The 15,709-nt window shown below is 33.5% G+C and overlaps 1 protein-coding gene across 5 annotated transcripts; it reads right to left on the bottom strand.

The window, feature by feature from the left end:
• Positions 1-4,145: 4,145 nt before the first annotated feature.
• Positions 4,146-15,193, bottom strand: LOC6570282 (polyamine-transporting ATPase 13A2). 5 transcript variants are annotated; one of them, XM_032742019.2, is made up of 9 exons: positions 13,327-13,479; positions 11,614-11,671; positions 11,100-11,388; positions 10,313-10,401; positions 9,896-10,257; positions 9,317-9,820; positions 8,361-8,561; positions 6,526-8,293; positions 4,146-5,664 (listed from the first exon to the last, which is right to left on the bottom strand). In XM_032742019.2, exons 2-9 carry the CDS (start codon positions 11,636-11,638, stop codon positions 5,003-5,005), a joined length of 3,900 nt encoding a protein of 1,299 aa, XP_032597910.1. In that variant the 5' UTR covers positions 11,639-11,671; positions 13,327-13,479; the 3' UTR covers positions 4,146-5,002. The 5 variants fall into 5 exon arrangements, with proteins under 5 accessions (XP_032597910.1, XP_001996528.1, XP_032597913.1 ...); XM_001996492.3 differs by lacking the exons at positions 11,614-11,671; positions 13,327-13,479 and adding an exon at positions 14,177-15,193; XM_032742022.2 differs by lacking the exon at positions 11,614-11,671.
• Between the last annotated feature and the right edge of the window lie 516 nt (positions 15,194-15,709).

Genomic DNA, 15,709 nt, shown 5'->3' with positions numbered 1-15,709 from the left:
CGCTTCCGGTTAAAGCTTATATCGATATATCGATAACACACTGTTTGTAAGTTACACACACACATAAATATGAATATTTATATATATATAGCTAAGAGGAATGCCAAACAGATGCTTTCTGCTATTAATGAATATTGCTAAGCAGAAATAAAAACAAAAAAGAAGCGAAAAAGAGAAGAAAAAGCGAAAGCGCCAGTTCCCATAAAAATGCCAATTGTTGCGCGGAACAAGTTTTTTTTGCCTCTTCAAATATATTTCGAACCTTGTTTCCCCCCTCCCTCCCCATCCTCTAAAAACCAGCATACAAAAATACGTATTAACATACACACACACAGAGAAAGAGATAATAAATGACCAGCTAGTGATGCTGCTGCTGAGCAAAAAGAAAGTGACCAACCAGCAGACTCAGCTCACTCTTCTACACAGCTCTTCTTCTACTACCAGTTACACCTGCAGCTGCTTTAGAAGTGTTGCCTGCTGATTCCCACAGCCCCGTTAATTGATTTATAAATACCTTTTGCCTAGAATATTGGCTAATTAACATGAGATTTTCAAAAGGGAATTATGCGATCAGATTCTGTTAATTAATTAATTAAATTTGGAAAGGATTTCCTTTTATTTAACCTTGTGTTTTATTTTGCAGGTGTTATCTAAACCCACTTACAATTAATTATTGCATTATCTATTAACAAATGTGCACAAATGGAAAATTTGGCATTTAAATAAACCCTAAATGAATATTTCCTTATTTCGTTTAATTAAATTTCAATTATTAAATATTATTTTTAATTGTATTTATTTATTTTTGCTATTTGACTTTCATTGATGCTAAATAAAAAAAACACAAAATAAATATTACAAGTTTAAATATATTTCTCCTTGCTTTTAATTATATATTACTTATTACATTTTTTAAATTTCATGTAGGTCATTATTAAAATTTTGTATTTTTTGTTGACATTACATAAATAAATAAATAAAAACACCAGCAAGAAGTTTGTGCTTTAAATCAAATTTCGATGCATTTACAGAATTTCTCTGCATTAAAAAACTGTACGCAAATAGATGTTTTAATTTTATAGGATTAAAAATTTTGTAAATATATTTTTAAAGCATTTGCTGAATTTGCCGTTAAACTTTTGTAAATACATTTTCATTAAAATTTCATTCATTCACATTAACAGAATTTCTCCATGTCAAGTAGCTGCTGTTAAAAAAAAAGCCTGTTCTGTTCACTTCCTATTTTGTATGCAGCAGCAGCAGCCGAAGATGAAGAAGGTTCACCGTTGACCTAAATCTAGCTGCGGCGGCTGCGGCGCGACTGCTGATAATGCTGCTGTTGTTGTTGCTGCTAACGCTGCGCTGCTGCTGCTGCTTCTGCCGTTACTGTAGTTGTTGTGCTCTTCTTTTTCTTCTTCAGCTGCTGCTTTGCTTTCAGTTCGCTTTTGTGTCTGAATCGCCTTTCTTGAATAATATAATGCTGACTTTGACTGCTATTGGCTATTTATGTGAGATTGTAATAATGATGATGATGATTATTAAGTTGATGGAGCTGCTTTTTATTTTTGCTGCGACTTGCTTGTATTGTGAAAGCAGCTTTAACCGGCGAGTTCAGTTCTTGTTTTGTTTTTACGTCAATGGTAACTAAAGACAACATGGACAGACATGCATAGACATTTATATATATATGTGTGTGTGTGTGTGCATGTGTGTGTGTGTGTGCATGTGTGTGTGAGTTGACGTCCGTATCCATAAATGGCGCAGTCAAGCGGTTTACTTAGCAGGCAATCGCCTTAACAGTAAAACGGATGCAAAAGAGGACGTTGAAAGTGTTGTTGTTGTTGTTGGAAGCTGTCCATTAACAGGTTCAATGACATTTGCACAGCAAATGTTAAAATAATCCTTTAATGGCACACAAACTAATTACAAAAATACTGTTTATTTAGCTTTTATTTTCTTCCTTACACAGCAAAATTAAAAAGTCCTAAGTACAGGGTTTTTTCTTATAAAAATACGTTATTTTTTATTATTTAATTATTATATAGCTATTGGCATATTTCTCTTTATTTTTATTTTTTCACAGCAATATTAAAATGTCCTAAATACATGGTTATGTTGTATCAAAATGCCGCTTATTTTTTTTGTATTTTGCCAACTGTAAATTGGTAATATTTTAATAATAAAATTAATAAAAGACACTCATCTCTGTGTCATGTCAACCAGTTTTAGCTTTCTCTTACCCGTCTTTTGTAAATTGATTGTGATAATATTGGGCAATTCGCATTTACAGCTAAACAGATATAACACACATACACATGTTTGTATGTTTGCATTAACCCACATAGCAAGCTTGCAAATATGTTAATATGTATGTGTGTTTGTGTGAAGCTTACCATATTTTTGCGCTTGAACAATAGATGGCGCTGCTGCCGCTGCTAGAGCGATAACTAAGATCAACAGGCGCGGGCTGAGTTGCCGCCGACATAACAGCGTCGTCGCCGACATTTTGAATTGTGTCAAATGCCCGCCACGTTCAACGACTGCTGCTGCTGATGTAAATTGCTGCTGTAGCTGTTCCTCCTCCTGTTACTCCTGCTGCTCCTCCTATAACTCCTGCTCCTCTACCTGTTACACCTGTTGCTGCTTCTGTTCTCTTAAGCTTTGCTGTTTACAAACAGGATTCATTTAACATTTAACACGCACACCGTAAATTATACGAGCACATACAGTTACACATGTGCCCTTGTGTATGTGTGTGCGTGTGTGTGGGCGGTCGTTATGGGTATCCAAGTTCTGAATGTGAATATAAATAATTCTTTATTTCGATATACTTTTGGGCATTATGTATTAGATTTTTTGTTCGTTTCAGCCATGATGATTTAATTCATTGTTGTATTGAATTTTTAATTTTTTCTACAAACTGGATTTTTTTACGCTTTTGTGTTGTATTTTTAACAGGTCTGGGTGTATGTGTTGGCAAATGTCTGCATCATTTGCATTGCTTGTTCAATTTACACACACACATATATATATATATATATATATGACTTTTTAGCTTATTATTGTTGTAACGAATATGGCGTGGGAAACTGGCACGAGCGAACACTTACATGCACACACACACACACATAAACACATGATCTCCATGCAGAGACACACACAGATACGTACTTCTTGCAAAACTCTTTTCCGATGATGCGCACACACGTTACTGCCCTGCAGACGAAAGTCACAAAACTGACTTCGTCTGCGCAAAAGCAAAAGGCAACAAGTTTGAAGCTGCTGCTGGCGACGACGGCGATGACGGCTCAAACCCGAAGCCGAAGTCCGGTTCGACTTTGCTGCTGCCTTGCGCACATGCGCAAAAGCTGTTTGACTGCTTCAGGTGAATTCCTATGCATGCTGTGTGTCTCTCAGTGTGTGTTTGTGTGTAGTTTGCTGTTAATTGTGTTTGTGTGAATCTGCAAATGTCAGCATGTAATAACCTTAAACTCACCACGATTTATAATCGGCACCTGTTGAAAGCAAAATCGCAAATGTTTTTTTTGTATATTATCCATGCATTTCCTATGCATGTGTGTATCAGAGCTATGCTTGTTGTAAATTCGCACAGTTTTGTATAACACACGCACATTTCTTTGTTATATAAATATAAAAATACAATTATGGCAGGCGCGCCATAAAACCAGCTTTCGATGACTAAAAATTGCTTTTTATAGTAAATATTTAAAGCAGGAAAGAATATAGTTTAAGAGAATATATAATAAAAAATAATACATTTTTAATTATAATAAAAAATAAATAAATAATAATACTAAATAAATAAACAATAGAAAATAAATAATAAAAAGTAAATATGAAGAAATCTGCAAAATTAATAAAATAATAAATAATAAAGTTTCTTAAATTAAGCAACAAATTTTGACATACATAAATAATCAATATGTCGATAAACGTAGTTATTGATTGCTATAAATAAATAATAAAAGTAGAAAAAAGTAAATTAAAAATAAATAATATTTAAAATCAAATAAATAATACTAAATATGCAGATTGAAGTAAATATTAAGCAATCCACGTTAGGAAATGAGTAATTATTCCAACAGAGCTAAAAGGAGATATGTAGTCCTGCAAATATAAATGAATTAAAGTTTTTAACGTCTTTATTGAATTCTTATTCAGCAGCCAAACTACTGCATTTCATATAAAATCAATTTGTATAATAAATATTAATAACAATTTAAAGCGCGGTTCAGTAGAAATGCTGGAAAATAGTTGCATCTGGCTGTGTGTGTGTGTACTCATTAGTAGAGGTAGTATTTTATATATTATATATCTAATCACACACACAATCCCTATTATATATAATTATTTATTTACATAAATAACTACGCAGATTTATAATATAAGTAAATACGTTTGGCGGTTTTAAAGCCAAAAAACATTAGGTAATATGGCCTTAAACGAGCTAAGTACAATAATAACACAATAAGTACAATTTTAATGCATTTATAACTAGGTAAATGGTACATATGTACAATTATTGTATAAATGTACTATTTTAATATATATCTACAGGTCCTATTACAATTTCAGTAAATGATAAAGGGTATATTTTGATACATGGTACACTTTGGTACGATTGTACAACTTCAATTAAGCACACATTAATTAGTACATGGTACAAACATTGCAATTAATTTATAGCCCAGTACCTATTACGATAAGTAGTACATGGTACACGTATCTGTAAAGTGGTAGATTTTGGTGCATGGTACATCCATGGTACGTATGTACAGTTCGTACGTATGTACAGTTCGTATATAACTAGGTACCTACTACAATCATAATAAATGGTACATTTTGGTACAGGTGTACCAAACGAAGCTTAGTTAATTATACAAAATCCAAATATTAAACCCAAGCTTAAAACTAGAATTAGAAATTAAATTAGACACAATATTGGATGTCTATATATATACATTTAGATATTTGTGAGCTTTCAGCTGGAGAGATGGTCATAAGTAGGATCAGGAACATACTCCGGCGATGCTTCAAAGAAACCCGGAAATCCACTCGGCTGAGCATCCAAATTTTGTTCGGCACTTAAATTGACATAAGTTGGCTGCAAATCGGCATTTGAATCGGCCGGATCGTTGGCTATATCGTAGACCTGTGTGATGGGTGGCCAATTTTCGAAGGATTTAATATTATACTCCAATCGCATATATTTTCGCTTGGATGTTTTGAGGCGCTGTTCGCGTCGTACCTGGCAACGCTTGAAGATCAAAGATTCCACAACGAAACCCTCCAAAAAAGCATGAATTAAAAATGCGACCAAACCATAACCCAACATTATATAGCGAAAATCCATATCGGGCGGAACAATCAGTTGAAAGAAGTGCGCTATCCACTGGGAGGGATAAACCACCAAATAGACAACAATCATTATGTTGAGAATCAGGCACAGGCATAATGGCCAATTCGACCAGATCGGTTTGCGATATGGCGCACCCTTCGAGAAGACAAAGGCCAATATTATATACTGGAAACTCGATATGGCGAACATCGTATAGTTCTCAAAACAACCCAGGTGATCCTCAGACTCATCCGATCCCGGCTTGAAGGGCTCAAACCATGACTGTTGATGCAACTGCAACCAGCCTGGAATAAAGAATAGATTCAAATGAGTTCAATAAATAGTAAATATTTGTATATAGAAAATACAATTTAAATGTAAAAAAATTAAATTAGTCAAATAAAAGTAAATTATAATATAGTCTATTATTAAATATATATTATATATGTACAACTCCACTAAAAATAATAGAAAATGTAAACAAAAAATAGATAAATAAATATAAATATAAAAAATTGCTTATCTTTATATTTACATAATTTTAAATATATAATATATTTATTTTAAATATATAATATATTTATTTTAAATTTATATATAACAATTAAAGCAAGTATTAAAAACTAAAATTGGAAAGCAAACAACTTGCAAATAAAACGAATATAAGCAAAATGGAATAAAATTAAAATATAGCCTATAATAAATATATGCTATAATAAATATAAAATAGAACTATATATACTAAATTCTAATTAGAAGAATTAAATATATAGTGCTATAATATAATATAAGTTATAATTAGAAAATGAAAATCAAATTTAAAAAAAAAACTGCATATTAAAAATTATTTCTAATAATAAATATTAAAATCGAATCGAATATATATATATATTTAATTTATTATACTATATAATTAATTAATTACAAATGAAACTTTGAAAATTAAAAGAAAACGTAAATATATATAACTATATATATAAGCCCGACTTATATATTAAAATCGAAATATATATATATATATATTTGGTTATTTATATATATATTTAATTATCACAATAAACTTATTAAAGACTAATTGAAATTAAACTTTGAAAATTAAAAGAAAATACTTATAAACTATAATCATGTTAAATATATATAACTATACATATATAAACCCGACATACCGGCGACTTGGAAGACAGTTGCCACCGCCAAATGAAGGAGGAGTGAGGCCATAGGCGTCGGAGAGATCAAAGAGCTGAGTGGAACCTGTTTTACTAGCTGCCCATCGAAGGACTCCGTTTTGCCAAAGAAGAAGGCAAAAATGGAAATCAGCCCCAAATCAATATAAAGATATTGTTTATCCGTTAGATTCGAATCGATGGAATAGAGAATCATAACAGATATAAACTGAACCAAAGAATAGGCAGCCATATATTTAAAAATGCCAAACGAGGTGACTAAAGCAGCGCGACCCTCCTTGATTACATTCGGCACAGCGGAAATCGTTGGATTCCTGGAGGTGAATGGAGATGCTATCGATGACTCCGTTTCGCTCAGCGAGATGCCCGTGTGGGCAACTTTGAGAGCACCACAATCGTTGGCGCCATCCCCGCACATGGCCACATAATAATCCAGATTTTGCAGTTCCACAACCAGTGACTGTTTCTGTTCCGGCGACATTCGCGCATAAATTGCGCCGCGTGTTAAAATTATTTCCATTTGCTGGGGAAATAAATCGTGCACAATTTGCCAAGTCTTGCCATCCATGGCGAAGATATAGTGACGCCGCCAGCTGTTGTCCTTGAGTGAAGGAGCAGGGGATTTAATACTCGCTGAGCTCGCACCCAGCTCCACATCCAAATCTAGTTCCTCCTCCTCCTCGTTATGCGTCCAAGTCTCAATGGTTTTAACACTAGTCAAACTGTTGCTATTTGCCAAGTTTCCATTTACTAATTTATTTGTGGATTTATTCAAGTCCAGGTCCAAAGTTAAATCATTTTCCAAGTTTCCGATGCCATTGGTTAGATTTTGACTGCCCAGTTCCAGCGTGTATTGCAATTCAAAATTGATTCCGCCTGCATCGGGTACGGCATGCACCGTTATCACCGATTGTGTGGCACTGACAATGCCACAATCGCGTGCCACACTCATGGCCGTCAATATATTGTCACCGGTTATCATTATGGTGCGTATATTGGCCAGATTCAGGGATTTAATAACCTGCGTCGTATCCGGCTTCAAGCGATTTTCGAGCACAACAAAACCAAGAAATTCCAAATTATGTTCAACATCTTCACGTGATAATCGCTGAATTTTTGTGTAATTCAAACGGGGATTTAAACTTTTATAGGCCAAGGCAATGATGCGAAAACCCTTCTTGGCAAAGCTCGACAATTGTTGGCTATAATCGTTGGGCAGGCTTTGTGGCAGGCACAATTGTTGCAACATCTCCGGCGACCCCTTGCAATACACATTAAAACCGCTGGCGTTGAGGCAGCGTGTTATGACCGACATACGCTGTAAGTTAGAGGTAAATGGAAATTCACGCACTATGCCATGATCGAAATTTTTGACTGTTTTCAGCAGGCCAACATTGGCCAATAAATCGTCTACGGAATTTTGACGTTGCACAGTTCCTTCAGTTTTGCCAGTTTCCTTTAAAATAGGTTGCCTGAGAATAGTTGGATAAATTAGTCCATATTTTTCATTCTCTGGTATATTATTGGCATCCTCCAGTAGCCAGCCAGTCGATTCAAACATTTTCAGGTCCAGCGGGTCACCCATTTTGACGCCGTTCATCACGGTGATCGAGTGACAGGTGACCATGCCAAACAGAAAATGTTCGCACGGCAAACGTTTGACATCCTTGAGTGGTATTTGAAATTGATTCGTTGACGATTTGGGCACCACACCCCACATATCGAGTCCATCCTCCGTTAAAGTGCCAGTCTATAATTAAAATTTATATATGTTAATTTAACTTTCTTTTACTAGGCGTATATATATAACGTGGAACCTTATCGAAGCAACAGCAATCAATGCTGCCTGCCACGTTTATGGAACGCGGCGATATGCAAAATATGTTGCAAGTTTTGAGCCGCTTCTGGGCATAGAAACGTCCGACGGTCATCGCAGCGGGCAAAGCGGGTGGCACAACAATCGTTATCAAATCCAAAGATTCCACGGCTATTTTCAAGGCATCCGTGCCACGTACGATCTGCAAAGAAGAGCAGTAGAAGCGAATTTAGAAATACATATCAAAAAAATAAATAGATAAATGAAAATAAATAAAATTATATGAAGTAGTAGAATTTAGAAATATATATAAAATAAATAAACAGATAAATAAATATAAATAAAAATAAATAGACTAATAAATACAAATAAAAATAAATAAATAGACAAATGATTGTAAATAAAATAATATGAAGTAGTAGAATTTATAAATAAATATATAAAATAAATGGACAAATAAATACAAATTTAAATAAAAGAATTTAATTAAAATAATATGTTGTAGTAGAATGTAGAAATACGTATATAAAAAATATATATATATCTAATTAAATATTTATAATTAATAGATAATCAAATATAAATAAAGTAGACTAAAATAAAGATAGCGATACAGGGTATCTTTATGGAATTTCTAAATGCATAAAATCAATTAATAAACTACAATACATCTATAAATAGTGTACCTACTACACATATATTTACTTATCTTATGAAACAAAAATACTATAAAGTTCCATAAAGATATGAATAGTTTAAATTTATATTTGGCAGTCGAGAGTTCTTCGTTCTTTCTCTTCCTTATTGTGCTCTCTTCTGCTTTGTTTTAAGTAATTAATTGTAACAGCTTTTATCAAATATTAACTAGACTTAAATCAAAAAATAGAAGTAAACCATTATTACATCTTCTAAAAAATATAAATCATAAATGGGCTTATATAAATACACATCTCTCACCTTCGTGACGAGCGTGTAGATAAAGCCAAACAATGCAATCAGAGCCAAACATTGTATAAATTTGTACGAATCCTGTTCAAATTTATAATCCACCGGCGGAGGATACAGAATGGATCGTATTAAGCCCCCCTTCGCCGTAATATTGCCAGTATTGATGACAAAGGCGAGCACCTTCTTGGAGCCAATGTATCTAGTTTGAATGACTTTTGTGCCACAGAAGAGCGTGTGCCTCGCATGTTCCTTCTTATCGAAGATCACATCGCGTTTCTGAGGCAGCGGAGTCTTCGTAACCGGAACACTTTCCCCCGTCAACATGGATTCATCCAGGATGCAATTGCCGGAGAGTAGAACAGCATCGCATTGCATCGTGCAGCCACTTGAGGGTATCTCAATAATATCACCAGGTACCAAGGTTTTAGTCGACAGTTCCATGGAAATGCCCTTGGAATTGACGATCCAAGCATTGCCCGTATTGCGAACCGTTTCCTGGAGCACATCTTGATTCTGCAAAGCACAGATATAGATTATATATATATACTTATAATTACTGCATCAAAATAATTTAAAACTGCAACTCACCTTTTTGGTTTGCATAATGGACATGGAAATGCCAAAGACGGACATTAGAACAATGACACAAGCATAATAATAATAATCGTAGGCAAACCAAAGAATGACCGAAAATATTTGGAATACATAGAACGGATTGAGGACCTCCAGAAATAGTAGAGTCTTCACATCTCGCAGTGGAACGGTGATCTCATTCTCACCGAAAACAATCCTGCGAGAGAGTTGCTCCTGCAGACTCAATCCTCGCTGCTGATGGTAATAGGAGCAGGGCACATTCACATCAAGGCCATTGATTTTATTGAAGCTGTTGATGCTGCTGTCCCAGGCATAAATCAATTGCTTACAGCGAATTATTCTCAACGAGCGACAGTCTAAAAGAAAGTAGACTTTTACTGAAAATCGTATTTATTTCATTTAGTTACTCACTTTTAAAGTGTGCCGAGGAGAAATGCACAGCCAGTTGAAGTTTGTTGTCATCGAAATCCTCGCCAGGCACTTTCTTTTGCATTAGTTTTCTAAAAGGCAGAAAAAAATAATTGAAGTGAGTATTAAATATTAATCTATTACTAATATATATTAATATATTATATATATTCAACGAATTAAACTGAAAGGTGTATTACATGTTTTATTACATTTATTATTAAAAGTATTTAAATAATTGTCTTGAATATATATTAAAATGTTAATTATATGTATTTAAAGAATTTAATTGAATATTTAATGAATATATTTTGAGCTTTTCGAGACTTGAAGTGAATATTATTTAAATATATTATACTTATTTAAGGAATGGATTTGAATATTATATCAATCTTATAAATGGATTTCATTGAATTGAACTGAATGAAATATTTAATTAATATATTAATTATATGTATTTAAAGAATTAAACTGAAAGGTATATTATTATATTATATTTATTTTTAATCCAATAAATGTAGGCCCAGCTTGGCATTAAATTTACATTTTAATTTTATTTACTTGCGACATTTTCTGATTGTCTGTTTCATTAAAAAAAGAGGAAATATATAAATAAATAATATAAAAACCCCCAGAAATCAATCTTGTAAATATTACTTTTATTTTTTATTTTAATTCAAAATTTAAATTGAAATTAAATAAGTATATATGTAAATAGTAAATAAATAAAAAAAAATACTCCACATATTTTGAAAATATTTTTTTTTTCAATCTATATATAAATACTTACTTGAGCTGCTCCACATCCAGGAGACTGACAGGCTTTACGTGATACAGCTTGTGATTGCCCTGATAGTCCTCTTCGATGAGGACCTGCTGGGCCTCGTGCAGCGAGCAGGACTCGCACGTGGCAAGCAGATACCAGTGGCGCCACCAGTGCAACACGAGTCGCAGCAAGCCACCCGTGAGAATTATGCAAATCCAGCATAAAATCGAACGCAAATGGGACAAACGATAACCGCTGATCTTCATCTGATCCGGTTGACCTTGATTCAAAAGTGCCACGCATGGTTTCGGATCTGAAATTAAAAGAATTAGGTATATGGTAATTGAATTAATTATTTTTAATATTTCATTCATTAAATATATATTTATATATTCATTATTCAATTTGCAAATTAATAAATAGAATAGAAATATAAGAAATTCTGATGTCTATATCTATATTTGTCCCCAATCACCAATTAGTCTTAGACTTAGACTTACTTAATTTAATCAAGTACATACATATTTAAAATGCATACCTTGCAATATATCGCAGTTCATCATCAGCTTTTCTTAGCTTATTTCCGGTTATAATTTCTGTAAAATGTGTTTTTAACATTTAAAACTCGCACATTTCACTTTTTATCAATTTGCCTTTCTTCATTTAATCAATACTTTCTTTAAGTAATACTAAGCTGAGTGCTTATGGACATACAATATACCCTGTATTTTCGAATATATATTTAATTAAATTCGATTTAAACCGAAGAAATCAGGCATATCGTAGATATATCGTGATGTCGATACTTAAGCAGAGTTAACATATATATATAAATATATATATATATAAATATCGTAAATACGATATGTATAAATATATATGTATACATATATATCGTATTTACGATATTTAACATATCCTGCATCCTTACATATATTTATGTAAATTTGAGTTAAACTAAAGACACGCCTACATACGAACATCGTAAATTCGAGACACAAATGTCGTAATTACGATATTTAAAAAAAAAAAACAATTTTCGTTGATTAGAGGAACAGTCAAGCAGATACACATACCGTAATTACTTATACCGTGTTTACGAAATTCATTATACCCCACATTTGTAAATCAGAAGACACGCATTATATTATTTTTTATTTAACATATATCGTAATTTAATAAGTCAACAACACAAATACATCGTAATTATGATATACCTACAAGTGAGTTGGCTGCACATCTGTTAAGAGAGAGCCTGCCTGCTACCAGCTGTTAATCGATATGTTATTTACAGTTCTTCGCTTTTTGTCACACATGCATGATTTGAATGAGTGACTGTCACACGTCAAACACTTGAGCAACATGTGAAGTGAAGTCAGCAGCGACGCTTAATCAGCACAACGAGCATAAATGTTTCCACACACTCACACACACATATGATAGATAAAATCCGATTGATAAGAATAGACGAAGAAATGAACGGAACGGAAGAAGAAAAAACGTGAATTTCTACAAAAACACACATGTAGCTTAATATTACGTACATATTTATTATTGGCCTTAATGTGTTGATTTTTTTAAACTGTTTCTGAATTTAATTGCTTTTTATGAGCATACAATTAAAATTTGCAACAGCTGTGAGACAATAAGTCAATAAGAATGACACACATACATATATGAAAATGTATATGTATGTGCAACAAATGTGCCGTTAACATTAAACATGTTAAAGCTTTTTTTACATATGGAGAAAAAGCAGAAACACTCAAAAATTAAATACATATGCAGCGTGTACAGTTAATTTATATTTGCACACACACACAGACAAGCAGCAGGCACTTAAGAATTTAAACGAAGCTGAAACAAAAGCACAAAGCGATGTAGAGGAGAAGAGGCAAGACAATTAGTCAACAAGCGTCAGCAATCAAAACGTAAAACAAATCGAAAATAAAAATAAGTAAAATACAAATTAAATTATAAACATTAAACACTGAATAACAATCAAAAAAAAAAATGCACGAGAAAAAAAGGCAGCTTTATCGTGGTACACACTCATACACACATACACACACGTATATATATGATAAAGCCATCTGTGTCTTATGAATTCAATTGCCCTTGTTTCAATGGCCAAACCTCAATGCTTTGACCTGCCATTAAATTAATATGCATAAGCATACATAGCAGCGCCACCTGTTGCTCATTGTTTGTTTGACTGCATAGATATGTATGTACATATATACATACTTACATACACATTTCACATTTGTTCGATTTCGAATACGAAACCTTAGCCGAACCCAAAAAAAAAAAGACCGTAAACCCGAAAAGCGAAATCGAAAACCGATCAACGCAAGCGCCAAGCCTCAACTAAAAACACTCAGTGCGAACATGCAACCGAAAACTGAACTGAACAGCGCAGCTGCCCAAGAATAACTGAGACGTAGCAGCTGCGCAGGCAAAGTAGTAAATAATAAACAGTATTTACATGTAAACTTATATTTTAAAGCGTCGCATGACTAAATTGATTATTAATAGTTTAAAAAAAGGAAAGAAAAACAATTATTAGCTTAGGATGTTATGTAACTCCACAAAAACAAATAAATAATGCACATCAAATTTGCACAACTTAAAAATCAACTTCTCATCTGCTTCTTCTTCAATAAAATATATTTTGCAGTTAGATTTATATATCAGTTTCTGTTTCTCTTCCTTTTCCTCTGTCGCTGTCAAAGTTCAAATTCAGCTAATTATAATTTCAAAAAGTTGCGCTTGTTACTAACTGTATTTAGGGCCTTAGCCCTGTTAATGTTACTTATAATTATCTTATCTAGCTTCTGGACGTACATTTTTCCAGTGATAAAGCACAGATTAGCAGTGTTTATAAATAAACTAATATAATTACGCATTTAAAAAAACTGTTAATCATTTAACAAAACAAAAAATTAATCTGGCAGCACTCAAAAAGGAAACGTGCGATAAGTATCGCTAAATTAATTGTGATCTCCAAACAGCATAATCGATATCACGGCTGCAGATGATCGAGTTATGTAAATAATGTTAATAAAATATGTTATGTTAACATAGTTCTATACACAAACCTTTCACCAACAGCTGCGAGTCTTGCAGATCAGAATCCTCGTCAACATCAATGTTAATTTTGTCCGCGGTAACTGTGGACATCTGTTGCTGCTGTTTTTGTTGGTGGTGATTATTTTTGTCCTTTTTTCGTGAGTGGCGATTATACGATATAATTGATTTTGCCGGCGTGCTTAGGCTGTTATTGTTATCAATTTTCATGGGCATACCGTTTGTGCCCCCTCCGGCAAGAAACGAGGCTTCAATATCGATTGTGGGCTGCGTTGGTGAGTGCCACCAATTAAGCTTTAAAAGATTATTTTTGGTGGCAATACGTGAAAATTGTAATAATTCCTCTTGTTCCGCTGCTTGCCGGCTGCTGCCCGTTTCGTCCGCCAGGGGCTGCAGCACCATTGCTGGCTGCGCATTCGACCGACAGGTAATGCTCTCACTCTGTTGGGTCGCTGACATTTTTGGTCAATTATTTTGTTTTTATATACAGTGGCGGAGATTTATAAATTATATACTAGATACTTATATAGTTGAGAAATTATGTTTTGTTAATTTGATATGTCAGCTGCACAGCGGCTGCTTGTGTTGCACGCGGCATGCGGGAAGCGCTGCAAAATGGCGGCCAGTGTCAAATGGCAACATCCTTGCTGAATTCATCGATAACATAACATATATATGTTTGTGGGGTGGCTTTTATAACGCTTACGTTTACGTTGACGTAAGCCGTGAAATACGTGACGCTTGCTGCTGTACTTTAATCATCCAAATTGGCCAACACTGAACAGCTGTTTTTGCTGCTGCGGCTGCTGCTTCTCGTGATTTGCTGCTCCTCCGCTGCCGACACGCTTCTCGAAATAGAATTGTTTTATGTAGGATTTTTGCAAGAGTGTCGTCAGACCAGTGTTGCCTAACGCGTCAATGACGCTGACGTTTCGACGCTTGCGCAATCTACGCTTAAAAGACCCGATTTGCTCCTGCTGCTCGGTGGCACTTTGAACTGAATTCATTACGTTGAAACTACGAAAAAAAACACTTGTTTATTTGTTATCGTTAACGATGTCGTAATTAATTTATCTATTTCCCAATTTGATCGTTTTGCTCGTGTTTATATTACATGGATATTTGTTTAGTCCTTTTTTAAATTTTGGTATGCCTGTTCGCCCATATGTTTATATATAGCTAATTGTACCTTGAGTATTTTATGCGTACATTTATTTTAATGGTATTCTTGTGTTTATTTGGTATTTGGCTATTTTATTAATAAATGGTATTCGTATTCACTACTTGCATATTTTATGAGTACATTTCTTTTTATGATATTATTGGAGTATTTGATTTAATTGTGGTATTCTTGTATTTTATATTTCGTCCTTACGTGGGTATTTTAAGACTTCTTTTTTATTTAATTATCTTTAATTTATTTCATTCTTTCAAACACTTGCACAATATTTTTGATTTATTTGTTAGCGGTTCTCCCTTTTTTTTTGCTTTAATTTACTTATGTTTGGCGCGTTGAATTGTTTTAAATTAATTAAATTTGAACT

Source organism: Drosophila grimshawi, unplaced genomic scaffold (genome assembly GCF_018153295.1).
Source record: "Drosophila grimshawi isolate 15287-2541.00 unplaced genomic scaffold, ASM1815329v1 contig_80, whole genome shotgun sequence".
Classification (NCBI taxonomy): domain Eukaryota; kingdom Metazoa; phylum Arthropoda; class Insecta; order Diptera; family Drosophilidae; genus Drosophila; species Drosophila grimshawi.
The sequence above is the reverse complement of the archived record's forward strand: the minus strand, read 5'-3'. Positions and strand labels throughout refer to the sequence as shown.

Excerpts from the sequence above, each read along its gene's own strand:
- LOC6570282 (XM_001996492.3), bottom strand. The coding sequence starts at position 14,624 with ATGTCAGCGACCCAACAGAGTGAGAGCATTACCTGTCGGTCGAATGCG. Across the intron at positions 10,402-11,099 it reads CTGGATGTGGAGCAGCTCAA|AAAACTAATGCAAAAGAAAG; the intron begins GTAAGTATTTAT and ends TCTGCCTTTTAG. Across the intron at positions 10,258-10,312 it reads CTCCTCGGCACACTTTAAAA|ACTGTCGCTCGTTGAGAATA; the intron begins GTGAGTAACTAA and ends ACTTTCTTTTAG.